Below are 18,572 nucleotides of genomic sequence, written 5' to 3' on the forward strand. Positions count from 1 at the left end.
GCTATTACGTGGCAATACCTCTGAGATATTTCCTAAAATGTGCATCAGACTTAGCGTCTTTCACAAAAGCAGTACGTATTGGAGTGCTATCTGGAAGTCCATGGAAGGAAGTGGTGCTGAGCAGATCGTCATCCAGTCTGAGCTATGCGCCAGTGGCTCCATCAACAAGGTGCTGAGTGACAAGCACTATAACCGGTGCCGCTGTGTGCTCAAGACCTTGCTTGAGGCCATGGGGCAGCGTCTATTCGAGCAACATGGATATACAAAGAGGTAACATTACACGGGAGACCGTCAAGCTGCCATCGGTTGCCAAACTACTCGGGGAGCCGGAAGAGGGGCCAGATGATGTGATTGAAGTCCTGGAGGAGTTTGCGTGCTCGCTGTATGGGTGTAAACCGACCAACCATCAACAATTGCCGATACAAAAAAACTCATTCAACGATTCACACTAAAGAACGGTGTTCTGAGCACTGATATAGGTGTGGACATCAACATCCTGTCTCCCTGCCATTCCAGTCTTCTCCTTCACATAAGGCGTTGCAACTTCTATCTGGAGGAGGTCACTTGAACCCCAACATCACCTATCAGAACCAACTTTACATGGCTGGGTTCAAGGAACAGAGGGACTGGAGTTCCCATGGACGCATCCGGAGATGATGCCGCTGGACCTGGTATCAATTCTCGTCGCTAATCCCTCGACTTTGAGAATGATGACATAGAGGCAGGAGAGCTCGAACCACTAATTCTCAGCTATAAACACAAGCATTTTTATGAACCTGCTGGTGATGATCATTGAAAGTTGTGTTATTCCAACCTGTCAATTTTGACGAGTATCATGGATTTTTATTCCTTAAGATGACCTTGAAACCTCAAAATAACATTCCAATCGATTTCCCACTGCAAATTTAGTTTAAATACATACTTCATTCGTGTTTTCAGGCTTACTGATTGAAAAGTGTAATTTTCATCTTTGGTCCTGTCACATGCCTGTAGCGCACATGTCGTGTGGTATCTGTTTACGCCTCCACTCCACCCAAGCTATTAATAACTTGTTATTTTTATTATTATCTTATTGTTGTTCTTAGTTACTTAGGTTAATTGTATATCTATGTATGTCATTAATATGCATCATTTGTGTTACTCTGTTAAGTCAAACCAAGAGTAGTATTAATTAGTTATAAGACTATTTGGCAACTGTCCTGAGTCACCTGAGCTAAGACGCTCCTCACTCACATGCTGTGTGGCCAGAGACTCTCTCTCTAGTAACCCGTGGTATAGGCTATAGGCAGGACGTGTCCACACTGACCCAGTACAGACGTGCCTTGTTCAGTCATCTACAATACCCTAGTGGTATCTGGTAATTAGTGGCACGTTAACTTAGGCCTAGGAAGGGATCCTGGTGTTAAGGAATCTCCTATTTGGCAGGAAATAACCAGTTGGTTGTGATTGCTGTGTATATATTGTGATGTCTGTGTTTAACAAAGTTAATGTTAAGTAGTATTCATTTGATTTAACTCCTTAACGGTATATTTTCACCCTTCCGGCATCACTCTTATTTTAATATACAATCACTTATTCCCTTAAATTCCATGGTTGCTAGACAGTATTCCTTGAAGAACATAAATTGAAATATTTAATTATCTTCCCTATTTGTGACTCACTTACTCCAACTTATTCTTATTTATTCAAGTACATTCAGTTGAGTCGGTTTTTGTGGGGATAAGTATTGCCGTGTTCCCTGTTTGTTCCTTTATTTGATGATAACTTGGGGTAGGTTTCACTCCCCAGGTATAAAGGATATTGGGATCACGACAAGTGGGGGCCTTGGTCCGGGAGTTAACCATTGTTGTGCCATATCAAGTGTTGTTCACTCGCCAGGTGTTGTTTCATAGCTAAGTATTTTTGGATGCAAGTTGCTGTGTTCACAGTGTTCATTTAATTATATTGCTCCTGTTTTATTGCTTAAGCTACTGGTGAGTTAACCCTTATCTATGTGTACTACGTGTTTGGTTAATCCCTTGCTGTGTTTCACAGTTGATTGCATTTTAATATTATTGATTAGATAACTAGTTACCTTAGCTGCCACGGTTACATTTTTTTTTTTTGCTACGATTTTGAGTTCAACATGTTTGACCTGGATAGCCTTTTGGCTTCACCTTCAGCCGAAAGACTGAGGGGGCTTACTAAGGCAGAGTGGCAATCCCTCGCTCATCATTATGATTTAGAAGGCCGCTCTTCCACGAATAAGGCTAGGTTAGAAGAGGCTGTCTTCAACCACCTTGTTGACAGTGAAATCATAGCCCAACCGTCGGGAAATTCAGGGGAAATTGTTACACCAAGTAATTTGGCCTTACAAGTTGAACTCAAGAGGCTCGAGGTGGAGCTGGAAACTTTCAAACAACGAGATTTGGCTCAAGGTAGTGATACTTCAACATTTAGTATAGACAAATGTATCAACAGTGTTCCTAAATTTAATGAGGAAGAACCAGACAAGTTCTTCTCTCTTTTTGAGAAAATTGCCCGACTTAACAAGTGGCCCGCTTCTCAATGGTCTCAACTTATTTATAGATCTTTCACTGGTAAGGCATTAGATGTGTTTTCTGCCCTCTCTGAGGATCAATGTCTAGACTATGCCCTCGTTAAGTCCGCGGTTTTGAGTAGTTATAAACTTGTTCCTGAAGCCTACCGGCAACAGTTCCGAAACTGCCGGAAGACTGACAAACAAACATTTGTGGAGTTCTTCAGGCAGAAACAGGTCCTTTGTCGGAGGTGGATTGAAAGTGAGTCTGCCCATGTAGAACATGGCAAGCTTGTTGAACTAATCCTGCTTGAGGATGTTAGAAAATGCATCCTAGGCGACATTCGAGCACACCTGGATCAGAGAGGTATCTGTACCCTGGCTGATGCTGGTCCAGTGGCTGACCATTAGTCCTTAACTAATAGAAATGTAAATTCCAGGTCTTATGCTCCCATGTCCCAGTCCTTCACTTCCTTCAAGCGGCCTACACCAACACCTACACCTGGGTCCCTGCCTCATGTCATACCGACCCGACCCTCAGGTTCTGCACCATCTATCCCAGGACATGTCATGTCATCTTAAAGAAAAGAAATTCCTCTCACCAAGGATCCCCCTCTCTTTTGGTCAGGGTGGCCGAGCAATCGGAGAAATTATTGGAGCCCTGTGTCACTGCCCTCAGTCAGACTGTTGCCCTGGATGCTTCCCCCTCTCCTATGATATCAACCTTTGAACCATTTTGTTCCCCTGGTTCCTTAGCTCTGGATCAATTCAGTCAACCCACTTCTGTTAAACTCTTGAGAGACACAGGCTCAGCCTTATCTCGTTACAAAAGAAGCTGCTCCATTCCTGGATTCATGCTATACTGGTAGCTGGGTGCTTGCGAACGGTTTGACCGGTGGGTCGCGTATTCCGCTTTGCCAAGTGTACCTGTGGTCATCCATAAAGTCAGGCTATGTCACGTTAGGAGTAGTAGATAGCTTACCTGTAGAAGAGGTCTCTCTATTGATAGGAAATGACCTCGTTGGGGACATGATGTTCCCTAATGTTATGGTCTCATCTTGTCCCACTGCCGAGAATAATACTATGCAGTTAGAAGTAGACTTTCCAGTGTTGTTCCCTGCGTGTGCTGTGACCCGTAGCATGAGCCGCAGTACAGAGGTAGAAGAGACTAGTGAAGTTGATGGAGTTTCCTTCCAGGACTGTGAGAAGCCCGAGGATAATCTTATCCAGCCGGACCATACTGATCTTGGTCTCAGTGAATTTTTTGAGTACTCCCCACAACCAGATAACCTCCAGATTGGTGCTGATGGAGATAGGAACCCAGATATCACTAGTTTTGGTTTCTCCCCCATCACTAGGAGTGAATTTATTGAGCTACAAGCTGGGAATCCTGAGCTAGTAGGTTTTCTCAATGGGTCAGTTACTGAGTCAGAAGCTGAGCAAGAATCAAATTGCTACTACACTAGGTCTGGGGTATTAATGCGCAAGTTCCGTCCCTCCAATTCTCCTGCCAAACAGCCTTGGTTAGTTCATCATCAAGTTGTTATTCCCAAACCTTTGCGGCAGGACATACTTAGTATAACTCATGATGGGGTGGGTGGTCATTTAGGAGTTAGAAAAGACCTATGCAAAATTTTTCTCCCAGTTCTTTTGGCCTAGGATGAAGAAAGACGTCAGCTCTTACTGTCGCACTTGCCATGATTGTCAGGTAGCGGGGAAACCGAACCCCAGTGTCAAACCATTCCCTCTGCAGCCTGTCCCAGTCATTGAAGAGCCCTTTAGTAAGGTGGTCATAGATTGTGTCGGTCCCTTACCTAAGACCCCTCGGGGTCATCAGTTCTTGCTAACCATTATTGATTGTGCAACCCGTTTTCCTGAAGCCATTCCCTTGCGCCGCAACACAGCGAAGAATGTCATCAAAGCCTTAACCCACTTCTTCACTCAAGTAGGCCTTCCTACAGTGGTGCAGTCAGATCAGGGTTCCAATTTTACTTCCCGGTTGTTTAATCAGGTAATGCAAACCCTGGGAGTCCGGCAGTCGAGGTCTTCGGCCTATCACCCTCAGTCACAGGGGGTGGTAGAGAGGTTTCACCAAACACTAAAACTCATGTTGCGCACCTTCTGTCTGGAGACTGGGAAAGATTGGGACGAGGTAGTTGACCTGCTTTAGTTTGCTGTTCCGGACAGTAAACAAGAGTCGCTAGGATTCTCGCCCTTCCAACTCGTCTATGGACATGAGGCGCGAGGGCTCTTAAGGTGTTAAAAGAGTGTTGGTTGAGTGACCAGAGGGCGACACCCTTAGCTTCATATGTGGTCCAATTCTAGGAGAAGTTGCGTCTGGCTGTAGAACGTGCCCAGTCCAACTTAAGGTGTGCTCAGGTGAGAATGAAACTGCATTTTGATAAGGCCCATCAGGCAAAACCTAGAGAATTCCAAGTGGGGGAGCAGGTGTTGGCCTTGCTACCCTTACATGATCACCCTTTTAAATCCAAATACAGTGGTCCATATGAAGTACTAGAAAAACAGGGGGGCCGTGAATTATGTAATTAGCACCCCTGAACGGCGTAAAAAAAAACGCCTTATCCATGTCAATCTTTTAAAGTCGCATCATGTTCGAGACGAAACCCAGGGAAAAGCAGTTGCTTGTGTTGATCAATCCTTGCCAACTTGTATCATTGTGCCAGAGTGTAAGGATGATAAAGATCAGTGTTTTTCTGAAATAATGAATGGGTCTAGTGTAAAAGTGGAAAACTCGACTATCTTGGAGGACCCCAGTGCTAAGTTGTGCCATCTCTCTAGTGACCAAGCCAATAATATAAAGTCTCTATTACAGGAGTATTGTATTATAGTTGGTGATCTCCCACACTCCTGTTCGGTGCTGGAGCATGACGTTGAGACCAGGGGAGCCAAGCCAATCCGACAGCGTCCCTACTGTCTTAATGCCTTCAAGCGGGAGTGTGTGCGAGCCAAGGTGCAGCGTCTTCAAGAGCTGGGCCTCGTGGAGCCCAGTATCAGTCCATGGGCATCCCCTGTTGTTCTAGTTCCAAAGCCGAATGGGTCGATGCGGCTGTGTGTGGATTATCTCAAGGTGAATGCTGTCACTGAACCAGTCGGTTATCCCTTGCCACGCATCGACGACGTGATCGACGATCTTGAACAGGCAAGGTACGTGACCAAGTTGGATCTCCTCCAGGGCTACTACCAGATAAGACTGACTGAACGCTCTAGGGACATCTCAGCTTTTGTCACTCCAGAGGGGTTGTACCAATTCACAGTCCTTCCGTTTGGTATGCGGAACGCCCCTGCAACCTTTCAACGCCTCATGAATTACATCACGTTTGGTCTGGAAGGTGTCCGCTGTTACCTAGATGACCTCATCATCTTCAGCAGTTCCTGGGAAGATGACATGAGTCGTCTACAAGCCCTCTTCTCTGTACTGGCTGCAAGCAAGCTGACGGTGAACCTCGTCAAAAGTGAGTTCGGCCATGCCCACGTCACTTTCTTGAGGCACGTGGTCGGACAAGGGGAAGTCCAGCCTCTTGCAGCCAAAATTGAGGCAATTCAACAGTATCCAGTGCCAGGCGATAAGAAGAGTGTGATGAGGTTGCTGGGTATGGCGGGGTACTACCGTCGTTTTTGCCCAAACTTCTCCTCCGTTGTCTCTCCCATGACTGACCTGCTGAGTGGCAAGAAAACCTTCAAGTGGACTACGGCTTACCAGGAATCTTTTGAGAATCTAAAATCCCTGCTGGCAAATGCTCCTGTACTACTTGCCCCTGACCTCCAGAAACAGTTCACTCTCCATGTCGACGCCAGTGAAACTGGCGCCGGTGCTGTGCTTCTGCAAAAGGGTGAGAGTGATCAAGTGCTTCATCCACTGAGTTATTTTTCTAGAAAATTTAACACATATCAAAAAAACTATGCCAACATTGAAAAGGAGGCTTTATCACTGATCATGGCACTAGAAAACTTCAAAGTATATGTTGGCAGCACTGCTTATCCCGTTCAAGTGTTCACTGATCATAACTCACTTACAATTGTTGACAGGATGAAACATACCAACCAAAGACTTTTGAGGTGGGCTCTATCACTTCAGCCCAATAACTTGAACATTTCCTTTATCTGCGGAAAAGAGAACATGTTGGCTGATGCACTTTCTCGAGTCTGATTATCTAGAAACTATGTCTGTATGCAAATTATTTTTTTGTTTTATTGTCATTGAGTACCTTGTGTTTATATTATGGATTGTTTTGCTTCATATTGATTAAAACTGATTGTGTTAGTTATTACTTTCACTTTGTAGCTGTATATCCATTTTCGCTTCCAGTTAGTTGTAAGCTCACTTTTTGGGGGTAGGTGTCACGTGCCTGTAGCGCTCATGTCGTGTTTATGCCTCCACTCCACACAAACTATTAATAACGTGTTATTTTTACTATTATCTTATTGTTATTCTTAGTTACTTAGGTTAATTGTATATCAATGTATGTCATTAATATGCATCATTTGTGTTACTCTGTTAAGTCAAACCAAGAGTAGTATTAATTAGTTATAAGACTATTTGGCAACTGTCCTGAGTCACATGAGTTAAGACTCTCCTGACTCACATGCTGTGTGGCCAGAGACTCTCTCTCTAGTAACCCGTGGAATAGGCTATAGGCAGGACGTGTCCACACCGACCCAGTACAGACGTGCCTTGTTCAGTCATCTACAATACCCTAGTGGTATCTGGTAATTAGTGGCAAGTTAACTTAGGCCTAGGAAGGGATCCTGGTGTTAAGGAATCTCCTACTTGGTAGGAAATAACCAGTTGGTTGTGATTGCTGTGTATATATTGTGATGTCTGTGTTTAATATAGTTAATGTTAAGTAGTATTCATTTGATTTAACTCCTTAACGGTATATTTTCACCCTTCCGGCATCACTCTTATTTTAATATACAATCACTCATTCCCTTAAATTCCATGGTTGCTAGACAGTATTCCTTTAAGAACATAAATTGAAATATTTAGTTATCTTCCCATTTGTGACTCACTTACTCCAACTTATTCTTATTTATTCAAGTATATTCAGTTGAGTCGGTTTTTGTGGGGATAATTATTGTCGTGTTCCCTGTTTGTTCCTTTATTTGATGATAACTTGGGGTAGGTTTCACTCCCCAGGTATAAAGGATATTGGGATTGTATAGATATGTAAATACCCAGATATGTGAACACGCCTGACGCCAAGACTCTGTTACCATTCATTTTACCATTTATTCACATGTCTGTATTACTTCATGTTATTATGGCATGTCTGATATCTATGCTTATGTCTAATGCCTATGTTCACTTACTATGTCCCGATGTACTATGTCTGTACCGCACTAGTCGAGTAACTAGAGGACCTCATTTATTGTCCTAGTAATGTCTAGCAACTCTCCTTGCCTAGCTAGCTAACTTCCCTCAGATTGGCTTCGGCCTGCCTACGACACGGAGTCCCTTGTGCTCGCTCCTGCTTCTGTATCGGTCGGCTATCCTGCCAAGTCTTGTACTACTTATTGAATATATCTACTGCTCGTGCTATTGGAGTTTGAAGAACCTTGTCTAGGATATACATCCCACCACAGGGATCACGACAGGTCCCACTGCCGGCGGCCATCTTGGATAGCTATTTACGTGTAATAACAACCTGAAATCGCTTCACTAATAAAGCTTTTTTAGAGGCTCGGGCATAAAAGTAACTGAGAAAAAGTTACGGCAGGTATAAAGAAGGGGAGGTGAGGCCTTTTCAATTCCTGGCCCATGGACTAAATATATAGAACTAAACATTACTACTACTACTTTGCTGTCACTCGGAATCGAGTATGACGATCTTCCAGCTATAATACAAATATATGAGTTTTTAAGGATGTTACCTTCGTTGGTGAGCTCTAAGGTGACTTGAGAGGCTGATATGGGATCGGCAGGGTCGTCCACAGATATTGCACATATAGAGGGCTACATCAAGTGTGGGAGGGGCTGCAGCAGCGTCTTTCCGGCGTTGGCGCTTGTCTGCCTCGGTAAGCAGTCGGACTAACTCGAAAGTATTGACACCTTCTCGTGTGGTGCTCTTCCAAGCGTTACAGTATGGAGTGATCGTCTCCCAGGTAAGGGGGGTCGATTTGGCACTTTTTCAGGTTTGTCTTAAGACTATCCTTATACCTTTTCTGTTGTCCGCCAGTGTTACGTTTACCATTCGTTAGGTGACTGTAAAGTAGCTGCTTTGGTAGTCTACTGTCGTCCATGCGGGTAACATGGCCAGTCCAACGCAGTTGTTCAAGGATAATGGTAGCCTCGATGCTCTTACAGTTGGTGTCAGCAAGAATACTGGCATTTGCTCTCTTGTCTTCCCAGCGAACTAAGAGGAATGAAAGTAGACTACGTTAGTGAAAGTTTTCAAGTGCTTTGAAGTGCCTCCTGTATGTGATCCATGTCTCGCTTCCATACAGCAGGGTGGGGAGGACCACTGCTTGATACACATGCAGTTTTGTAGATAATTTTAACTCTCTACAGTTGAAGACACGGGTATGGAGTCTTCCAAAGGCTTGGGATGCACATCTGATCCGATGTTGAGTCTCTTGACCGATATCCGCGGTGGTGGACAGGTGGTAGCCAAGGTACCGGAAGTGGGTAACACTAGAGAGAGTAATACTATTAAACTGGACGGATGGTGGAGGTGTGGTTGAATCAGGGGCAAACTGAAAGAAAATCTGAGTCTTACGTGCGTTCACCTCAAGGTCGAAGTGTGCATACGTATCTACATTCGAGTAGGTGTTTAGGATATCCTGTAGGTCGCGTTCAGTGTGAGCTACGATTGTGAGGTTGTCTGCATACTGAAGTTCAGTGATGGAATCGGCCGACACCTTTGATCCTGCCTGAAGTCGTCTTATGTCAAAAATTCCTTTCCTCCGGTACTCGATGTCCACCCCGCTGGCTAAAGTTGCACAGGCACGAGCAAGGAAGGCAGCCAAGAAAATGGAAGAGAGAGTTGGTGCCAGTACACAGTTCTTGTTTTACCTCTGTTTGGATGGGTGCCATTGTGCAGGACACTGCCGTCCATGCCATCTTGGAGTTGCTTCACAATGGCGACGAATTTTAGCGGGCAGCCAAAACGGTTGAGGGTCCACCAGAGGCTTCCCTGTTGACCGAGCCGAAGGCCTAGTAAGGTCAATGAAGGCCATGTACAAGTCACGACACTGTTCTCTGCATTTTTCCTGTAACTGGCGGGCAGCAAAGATCATGTTAGTGGTGCCATGTGATGGTCTAAAGCCACATTGAGATTCTGGGAGGAATTTTTCCGCCTCAGGAAGAATTCAATTTAGGAGGACTCGAGGGATAATCTTGCCAGCTACGAACAGCTGTGAGCTCCCATGGTAGTTGCCACAGTCTGATTGGTCTCCGTTATTCTTATAAATCTTGACGATGGTGGCATTTTTAAGATCTTTGGGGATTTCTTCCTTCTCTCATTATTCTCCAGGAGTGAGTGGTCCTCCTGCTTTATACACCTCGGCTGGGATTGCACCTGGCTCAGTGGCTTTGTTAATTTTCATCTGTTTGATGGCAGTAGCTACCTCATCCAGGGATGGAGGATAGCTGAGGTGGATCAGCTCAGGGTGCTGAGAGACCTTCTGGGTAGACAGAACATCCACATCGGTGTTTCGGTTGAGCAGCGAATGATAGTGCTCTTTCCAGAACTTATGGGTGCCCTTCGTTTTTAATGTTAGGAGTTACCGTCGGATGAGCGGAGGGGGGCCAGGCCTTGAGTAGTTGAGCCATATATTGTTTTAGCTGAATTTAAAAATTCGTTCATCTTGTATTGATCTGCATTTTTTTTGCGTTTCACATGCTTTTTTTTCCGTCATTCGTTCATTAGTTTGCAAAGTTTACGTTGGACTACTGTTTTCTTCTCGTGGAAGGTATCAGCTTTGGTCCGAGACATAGGGTTGTTCTGCCAGTCAGTGAGAGCAGCATATTTACTATTGACGAGTACATCGATTTCCGGGTCGCTTTCATCAAACCAAGCCTGGTGTTTTCTTTTCATCAGGCCAAGTGTTCATTGCAGGTTTTTGTGATGACAGTTTAGATGGGACTCCATTTGACACTGGGATTTTGATTGATTTTTGTTTGATTGTTTATCAGCTCATCATTGAGCTGTTCTCTGAAGGCCTGTGCTACCGATGGATCCTCCAGTCGCTTGGTGTTAAAGCCTCTTCTGGAGGTTTACCTTTTCGCCATTTTGGGGCAACGTGAAGGGAGAGTTTGGCTCTGATGAGCCGAAGATCTGTGTCACAGTGATCTCAGCCACACATGGTTCTGGTGATGAGGACATCTTGGCTATCTCTTTCTCTGACACTGATGTAGTTAATGAGATGCCAATGTTTGGGTCGTGGGTGTTGCCAAGAACCCTTTAACTTGTCGGTGTTGGTGATAGTGAGGTTGTGTTCAGCACACTTGCTAAGGAGGAGTTGCCGTTGGGATTACACTTGCCTACTCCGTTTCTCCCTATGGTTCCCTGCCATATGTCAGCATCTCTGCCAACTGACATCAAAGTCACTTAAGAGCACAACCTTATCTTCTCTGGAGATAGAGTTTAGCACTCTGTCAAGGTCGGCATAGAAGGCCTCCTTCATGTCATCCTCTGCTTCCAGTGTTGGGGCATATGCACTGATGAAGAAAGCATGACGTGAATGAATCAGTGAGACTCGGAGCGTCATTAGGAGCTCGTTGATCTCAATAGGCATTTCAGTTAGCCGATGTAGAATGGATTAGAGAAGGGCAAAGACAACCCCGTAAATGCGGTTTCTCTCCGCCACGGGTTTACCCTTCCAGAAGAAGGTATAGCCGAACCCCCGTTCTACAAGTCGACCCTCGTCTCGGAGCCAGAAGTCACTCATGGCTGTTGTCACATTATGGAATAAATTATGTTTGTGTTTACCTTTACTCTAAAAATTCTCTTGTTCTAAATGGGTTTTGTTTTGTTCTGTTGCAGATGTGTATGGATTTATGAGTCGAATAAAGCCTTGATTACTGAAGGTATTTGATCTTATACGACAATTTATTCAACTCATATTCTACTAGCAACATGGAACGCATACTCTGCCCTGACAAGCTTGATGTTGATCCAAATTCCCCAGCTGCTGAGAAGGAATACAAGCATTGGCGTAAAACTTTTGAAAACCTTATTGATGAGTGTGGAGACAGAGTGCCTGACAAACTACGATGTTTGACAAAATATGTGTCTGCCACTGTGTATGAATACTTTGCTGATGCTACAGAGTTTGAAACAGTGTTGGAAAAGGTGTATGTGAAAAAGAAAAATGAGATATTCGCCAGGCACCAGCTCGCCACAAGACGTCAGCGTCCTTCTGAAACACTGGATGAATTTCTTCGCGACTTGCACAGACTCAGCAAAGATTGTACTCTAAAGGCTGTCACAGCCGAAGAATATCGTGAAGAGTTAGTACGGGATGCCTTCATCAAGGGACTGTCTTCTGCAAATATACGTCAACGTCTATTGGAAAATCAGGCTCTCAGACTCTCTCAAGCCTTTGATCAAGCTAGAGCCCTGGATCTTGCACAGTATACTTCGGAAGTCTTCCAGCCACTAGGCCCTGTCATTGCAGCAGCTTCAGGATGTGTGGAGGAAACTGTTAAGTCACCGTACACTAATCAACAAGATATACGTCCAGTTGAGGACTCAACACTTACTAGTATGACCACTAAGAAACGATGTTGGTTTTGTGGTGGCAGTCTTCATTTACGGGCGAGATATCCAGCTAAAGATAGTGATTGCTCTTCATGTGGAAAAAGAGGGCACTAGGCAAAAGTCTGTCAGACTAAGGATAAGAAACAAGTCACGGCATCATTTCATCTCCTACTCCTTGTGCCATCTCAACTGCTGTTCCTCATTGCCTGAATTGCTCTACTACAAACTTAAAGGTAAATGGAAGACGAATCTCCGGCCTTATTGATTCGGCAAGCTCTGAGAGTTTCATTGACAAGAGAGTGGCCCATCGGCTTAAGCTTCACATCAAACCCGTTTCCCAAAGTATAACCCTGGCAATGTCTTCTTCAACGGCTTCTGTCATAAGTGAATGTACGGTGGATCTATATATGAATGGCAGTCATTATCCAAACACACGCCTGGGCGTCATTGAAAATCTTTGTGGTGATGTTATTCTCGGCATAGATTTCCAAAAACAACATTCCTCAGTTACCATAGAGTATGGAGGACCCAGACCTGAGCTCAAGATTTCCAACATTGGTAACAAGCCTGTATGTAGCCTGGCATCAGCAGGTATGTCAGAACCACTGTTATTTGCAAACATGCGAGGAGATGCAAAGCCGATAGTCACCAAATCTAGGAAGTAGCTCTACTGACCAAAAGTTCATTACCAAAGAAATACAACGCTTACTGTCTGAAGGCATCATAGAATCAAGTACATCACCTTGGCGTGCACAGGTGGTGATTGCAAGAGATGATTCAGGCTGTCACAGAAAACGAATGTGCAGCGACTACTCTTTTACGGTGAACATTTACACCAATCTCGACGAATATCCATTGCCAAACATAGAAATGATGGTCAACACTCTTGCTAAGTACCACGTGTTCTCAACATTTGATCTAAAGAGCGCATGCTATCAACTACGCATAAGCGAGTCTGATAAACCCTTTACAGCATTTGAAGCAAATGGCAGATTGTATCAATTCACACGTGTACCATTTGGTGTCACTAATGGTGTTGCCGTTTTTCAAAGAGCCATAGACAATTTCGTGGAGGAGGATAATTTATGTGACACATTTCCCTACCTTGACAATATTACTATAGGTGGTCAGGATCAGAAAGAACATGACGCAAATCTTGAGAAATTTCTTGCTGCTGCTGAGGAAAGGAAGCTGACATTCAATACATCCAAATCTACAATATCAGCAACATCGATCAATCTTCTGGGTTATCAACTTGGAAATGGTCAAATCAAACCAGATCCTGAAAGACTAAAACCACTGCAAGAACTTCCACCACCTACAAACCGATCGGCTCTTCAACGTGTACTTGGTATGTTTGTTTATTACGCTAAGTGGATCCCGGAGTTTTCAGACAAAGCATGGCCTCTCTACAAGGCTAAATCTTTTCCTCTGGACCGTGAAACGCTCACTGCTTTTGATGACTTGAAGAAATTGCTTGGGGAAGCTGCTCTAAACAGCATTAACCATGCCATCACATTTGTTGTGGAGTGTGATGCATCGGATGTGACCGTGTCTGCTACTTTGAATCGAGCTGGTCGGCCAGTAGCCTTCATGTCTCGGATGTTATCTGGCAGTAAGATTCACTATCCTCCTGTTGAGAAGGAGGCGACTGCAATAATTGAAGCGGTGAGAAAGTGGTCTCACCTGTTGTTGGGACGGCACTTCACCATTGTTACTGACCAGCGATCAGTTGCATTTATGCTGGACAGTCGTAGGAGGACTAAGATATAAGGGTGACGGCTCGAACTCGCTTGTTTCAGCTATTCCATTTAGTATCGGCCAGGTAGAGACACCGTTGCTTCTGATACTTTCACCCGAGCGTTCAGCAGAGCCATCTCATCGTCAAACCTAACTGTCATCCATGAAGGGCTCTACCACCCGGGGGTTGTCAGAATGCTTCATTTTGTCCGGACAAAGAACCTCCCATTTTCTACGGAGGATGTGAAAAAGGTCTGTCCAACTTGTGTATGTGCTAAAATCAAGCCAACATTTCACAGGCCTACTGAAAATACACTTATCAAAGCTACTCAACCAATGGATAAACTGAGTATTGACTTCAAAGGTCCTCTTCCATCACTCACAAGAAACTCCTATCTCTTCCCTGCTGTGGAAGAATATTCCAGATTTCCCTTTGCTATTCCATGTGCTGACATGACATCCTCAACTGTCATCAGATGTCTGGATACCATACTCTCGCTTTGTGGTATGGCGAGTTTTGTCCACTCTGATCGAGGAAGTGCATCTATGTCTCATGAAGTGAAAACTCATCTCGCTAGTCATGGAGTGGCGTTCACCAAAACTATACCTTACCACCCAACAGAAAGCAGTCAAATAGAAGGGTACAATGGCATAATCTGAAAGTCCATATGTTAAGCTGCCAAATCTCGAGATTTTACGGATACTGAATGGGAGGCTCTCCTACCTGAAGCACTTCACTCTATTAGATCATTGCTTTCAACATCCATCAACATGATTCCACATGAGAGGTTTTCAGTTTTCCAAGATGATCTTGTCAGGGTACAGTCGGAAACCATAATCTCTAGCCCACCTGGGTCGGTGCTGGAGGTTAGTACAGCATCCTTTCTGGATGGAGGCCCACTCTAACTATCACGAGGCAACACACGCACGAACACACACAGTCATAGTACGGCTGTATAGATGACACTATGTATAAGTATTGTATATGGCATTTTATACTCTGCATTATCTTCATTATATATGAACACGAAGAAAAGGTACCATAGGTTGTAGTTACGAAATTATGAATGGAAATAAACACAGCCAAACCACCCAGCGTATCCACACAACGTTTACAGCACTTGTGTGTGTGTGTGTGCCAGACCACGATGCTTCCACCACACCCCATCTTTATCTTTTATTTTCCCATCATTTGCGTAACTATATGAAAAATCGTGTTTAATTATCTACATATTTCAAAAACCTTAAATTACATGTGGATCAGTCACTCCTCATTTGACACACTTATAGTGTAATACTTTGACCATCCCACCTGGGCACATGGAGGCCCAAGGTAACTCTCACGGGGCAACATACGTACGAACACACAAATTATCATATGAACCCTTCCAGGCTTCACTATCATTATTTTGTCATGTTCATCGTGCTCTGTATCTTGGTAACTAGTCATAGTATAATGCATGGAGGAAAATCTATATTAATATACTGTAATATTGCATTTTATTGCAAACCGTGAAAAATCTTGTTTAACCACTGGAAGTGAGGGAAAGCACCATATACTGGAGTTACGAAATGGAGAACCGAAGCACATAGGAATGACCGACCTGACGTCGTGTGTAGGGAGGCCTGCCGTATCAGTGTGGACACGGTTGCTCAAAGGGTAAGTCGTATAATTCATCCTTCCATTTGTGGAGAAGAGTTAAATATATCTTATAATATATAAATATATCTATGTATATATATATATATATATATATATATATATATATATATATATATATATATATATATATATATATATATATATATATATATATATATATATGCAAGTAAATCACTGTAGGTGCGTGATCTAGGTATATGACAACCACAAGGAAAGAAGAAAAACCACCTCAGTGTACACTAGTCTAGTCTGTACTCACCCCTGAAGATGTGAATTACACGAAAGCTTTGGGAACTTCTTTCTTTTTTTTGTAGCATATATATATATATATATATATATATATATATATATATATATATATATATATATATATATATATATATATATATATATATATATATATATATTTCATGTAGATCCACAATGAAAACGTGGATAAGATAAATCTTGATAAAATCACACGGGAAAATGGAAACATGGACAGAGGGAGGCTTAAATATACAGGGTAACCTTATTAAACATGAGGTTAGGTCATAATGATGTCATCCACTAATCCCCACACCAACATCAACACACACGTAGAGGAGCTTAAGAGAAGGGGGCGACGTGACTACTCAGGTCAGGCAAAAAATAAGGGACCCACTAAATAACTATCCTACATCTAGATCCAAGGATTTCAAAGCATTTTTAACCTTGGGCCACTGACAAATAAATTTATGTAACATATTATCAGGTTTGAACTGACCATCACTAAGGTTTATTGATTTTAATTCCTTAATCAAACTAGCTTCAACCAGAAGTCTTTCTGTGACACAAGATGATTTGAATACTTCTAAGCTTTTTTCCCCAAGCAATGGGATATTATTCCTCACATGAACGAACAGGGCACTGCTTTCAGATGCTGTTCTGATATTGTACTTATGTTGTCTGATTCTGAGCTGCAATGTTTTCCTGTCTGCTCTACATAATTACCAATACATTTGCTACATGGAATACAATAAACAATTCCATTTACATTCAAAGTTGGGCTATTTTTTATTAACATATTGGTAATGGTTGAGTCATACTTGAAAACTACATTAATATTTAGTAGTTTGAGGGACCGAACTAACGGGACAAATTCATTGCGATAGGGCAGAGCTAAAATATTCTCAAGTGTAGGAATTTGCCTGGTTTGAGAGTACTGAAAGGATTTTTTAGCCGAATTAAAACAACGATCAACAAACAAAGAAAGGTACCCAAGTTTTTTTTGCAATGGAACGAATGTGTTTCAATTCATCATCAATAAATTTAGCGTCACAAATACGCAGACATCTCAAGAACATAGCAGAAAAAACTGACATTTTGGTAGACTCCAGGTGATTCGATAAAAAGTGTATGAAAGTGTCTACGTGTGTGGTCTTTCTGTATACCTTAAATATGTTAATAAAAAATAGTCCAAGTTTGTATGTAAATGGAAGTGTATACAAAAGGCCCCATGCACTAATGCCTTATCCATTTATTTTCACAGTTATGGAGGTTCAGCCACAACGTCATGTGAGGCCACCTCGGACGAGAGCTAATCGACCTGAGGTGATAACGAGTCGCGGCAGGATTATTGGATATCACGAGGCAGGGAAGGGGATACGGGAGTTTAGTCGCCTTCTTGGTATCTCCAGGGATACAGTTAGGCTTTGGATGAGAAGATATGAGGAGGAGGGTCACGTGCTCACCAGGCCCCGACCAGGAAGACCAAGAGTCACCACACCAGCGGCATATCAACAGATTCAAAGGCCAGCAGAGCGAGCACCACTCTCAACTGCCGAGCGTATAACGAGGGAAACAGGAGTTCAGTGTCATCCGATAACTACCAGGAGGCGAATACGGGAGATTGGCCGACAATGTTTTATCCCAGCACGTAAGGAAACTTTAACAGAGGCACACAGAGAAGCACGTAAAAGGTTTGCTGAGGCGTATGCGGATGTGGGAGTCGATTTTTTGAGGTCCTCATTTTCACCGATGAAAAATGTTTCTCATCTGTCGCAGCAGTCGGTCGCTAGTGTTGGCGATTATGTAATACAAGATATGCTCGAAGACACATCCATGAGACATCGACAAACAATCGTGTGACAACCTCCATGCATGGGTGGATGTGGTGGGGAGGTGTTGGTGAACTGACGGACATTGAGGGACGCATGAATGCAGACCAGTATATAAATATTCTAGAGACATCCTTTCTACCATCGGTGAGAGCATATGCCATCCCAGTCCCACAGCCTATATGTATGGTGCAAGACCGCAGTCCACTACATACAAGTCGGGCAGTCAAGCGTTGGTTTGAGGCGCACCCGCAGATTATTCTATTGGACTGGCCCCCCAAAAGGAACCGATTGTAATCCAATAGAAAATCTATGGGCGCATATGGTTGTTGAATGGGATGTTGAGGAGAAAACGAGTGAGGCAGTGAGGAGACATGCACATAATGTGTGGGAGGGAATAAGGAGGAGGCCGAACATCTGCAGCAATCTGGTAGATTCCATGCCCACCAGATTGCATGAAGTTATAGCAGCAGATGGAGGTTGGGCACGGTATTAACCTATGGGCACGAGGTGTCTCAGTGGTAGTAGCCTTGCCTCGGGATCCTGTGGTCAAGAATTAAATCTCTGCCCACGACGGTGCCTTGTAGGGGGTGGCGGGGGAGTTAACTCTCTGGTGTAACCTCGTTGGGGCCACATAGACTTCGTTTCCTAACTCTCGGGAATTTGTCCAGGTATTTTACTATGTGGTTTTACGTCACTTCACATAAATATGCTTATAAAATCTATGCATTAATATGCATAGCTCTTGGGAATCTGTCCAGACATTAAATATATGTTATATACTACAATAATCACATAGATATGTTTACAATGTTTATGCATAATAAATGTGAAAATATTTTTGGGGTTTC

The 18,572-nt window shown here is 43.5% G+C and overlaps 2 protein-coding genes across 2 annotated transcripts; both read left to right on the forward strand.

Annotated features, from left to right (window-relative positions):
• The first annotated feature begins 14,175 nt into the window (after positions 1-14,175).
• LOC121867081 lies at positions 14,176-14,640 on the forward strand. The gene has a single exon (XM_042366837.1). The coding sequence runs from the start codon at positions 14,176-14,178 to the stop codon at positions 14,638-14,640; it is 465 nt and encodes a 154-aa protein (XP_042222771.1).
• Positions 14,641-15,269: 629 nt separating this feature from the next.
• Positions 15,270-17,990, forward strand: LOC121867137. Its single transcript, XM_042366890.1, has 2 exons — positions 15,270-15,640; positions 17,154-17,990. Exon 2 carries the CDS (start codon positions 17,156-17,158, stop codon positions 17,750-17,752), a length of 597 nt encoding a protein of 198 aa, XP_042222824.1. The 5' UTR covers positions 15,270-15,640; positions 17,154-17,155; the 3' UTR covers positions 17,753-17,990.
• Positions 17,991-18,572: the final 582 nt, after the last annotated feature.

The sequence above is a fragment of the Homarus americanus genome, unplaced genomic scaffold (genome assembly GCF_018991925.1).
Source record: "Homarus americanus isolate GMGI-L3 unplaced genomic scaffold, GMGI_Hamer_2.0 scaffold6317, whole genome shotgun sequence".
In the NCBI taxonomy this organism is placed as follows: domain Eukaryota; kingdom Metazoa; phylum Arthropoda; class Malacostraca; order Decapoda; family Nephropidae; genus Homarus; species Homarus americanus.

Excerpts from the sequence above, each read along its gene's own strand:
- LOC121867081 (XM_042366837.1), top strand. The coding sequence starts at position 14,176 with ATGCTTCATTTTGTCCGGACAAAGAACCTCCCATTTTCTACGGAGGAT.
- LOC121867137 (XM_042366890.1), top strand. The coding sequence starts at position 17,156 with ATGGAGGTTCAGCCACAACGTCATGTGAGGCCACCTCGGACGAGAGCT.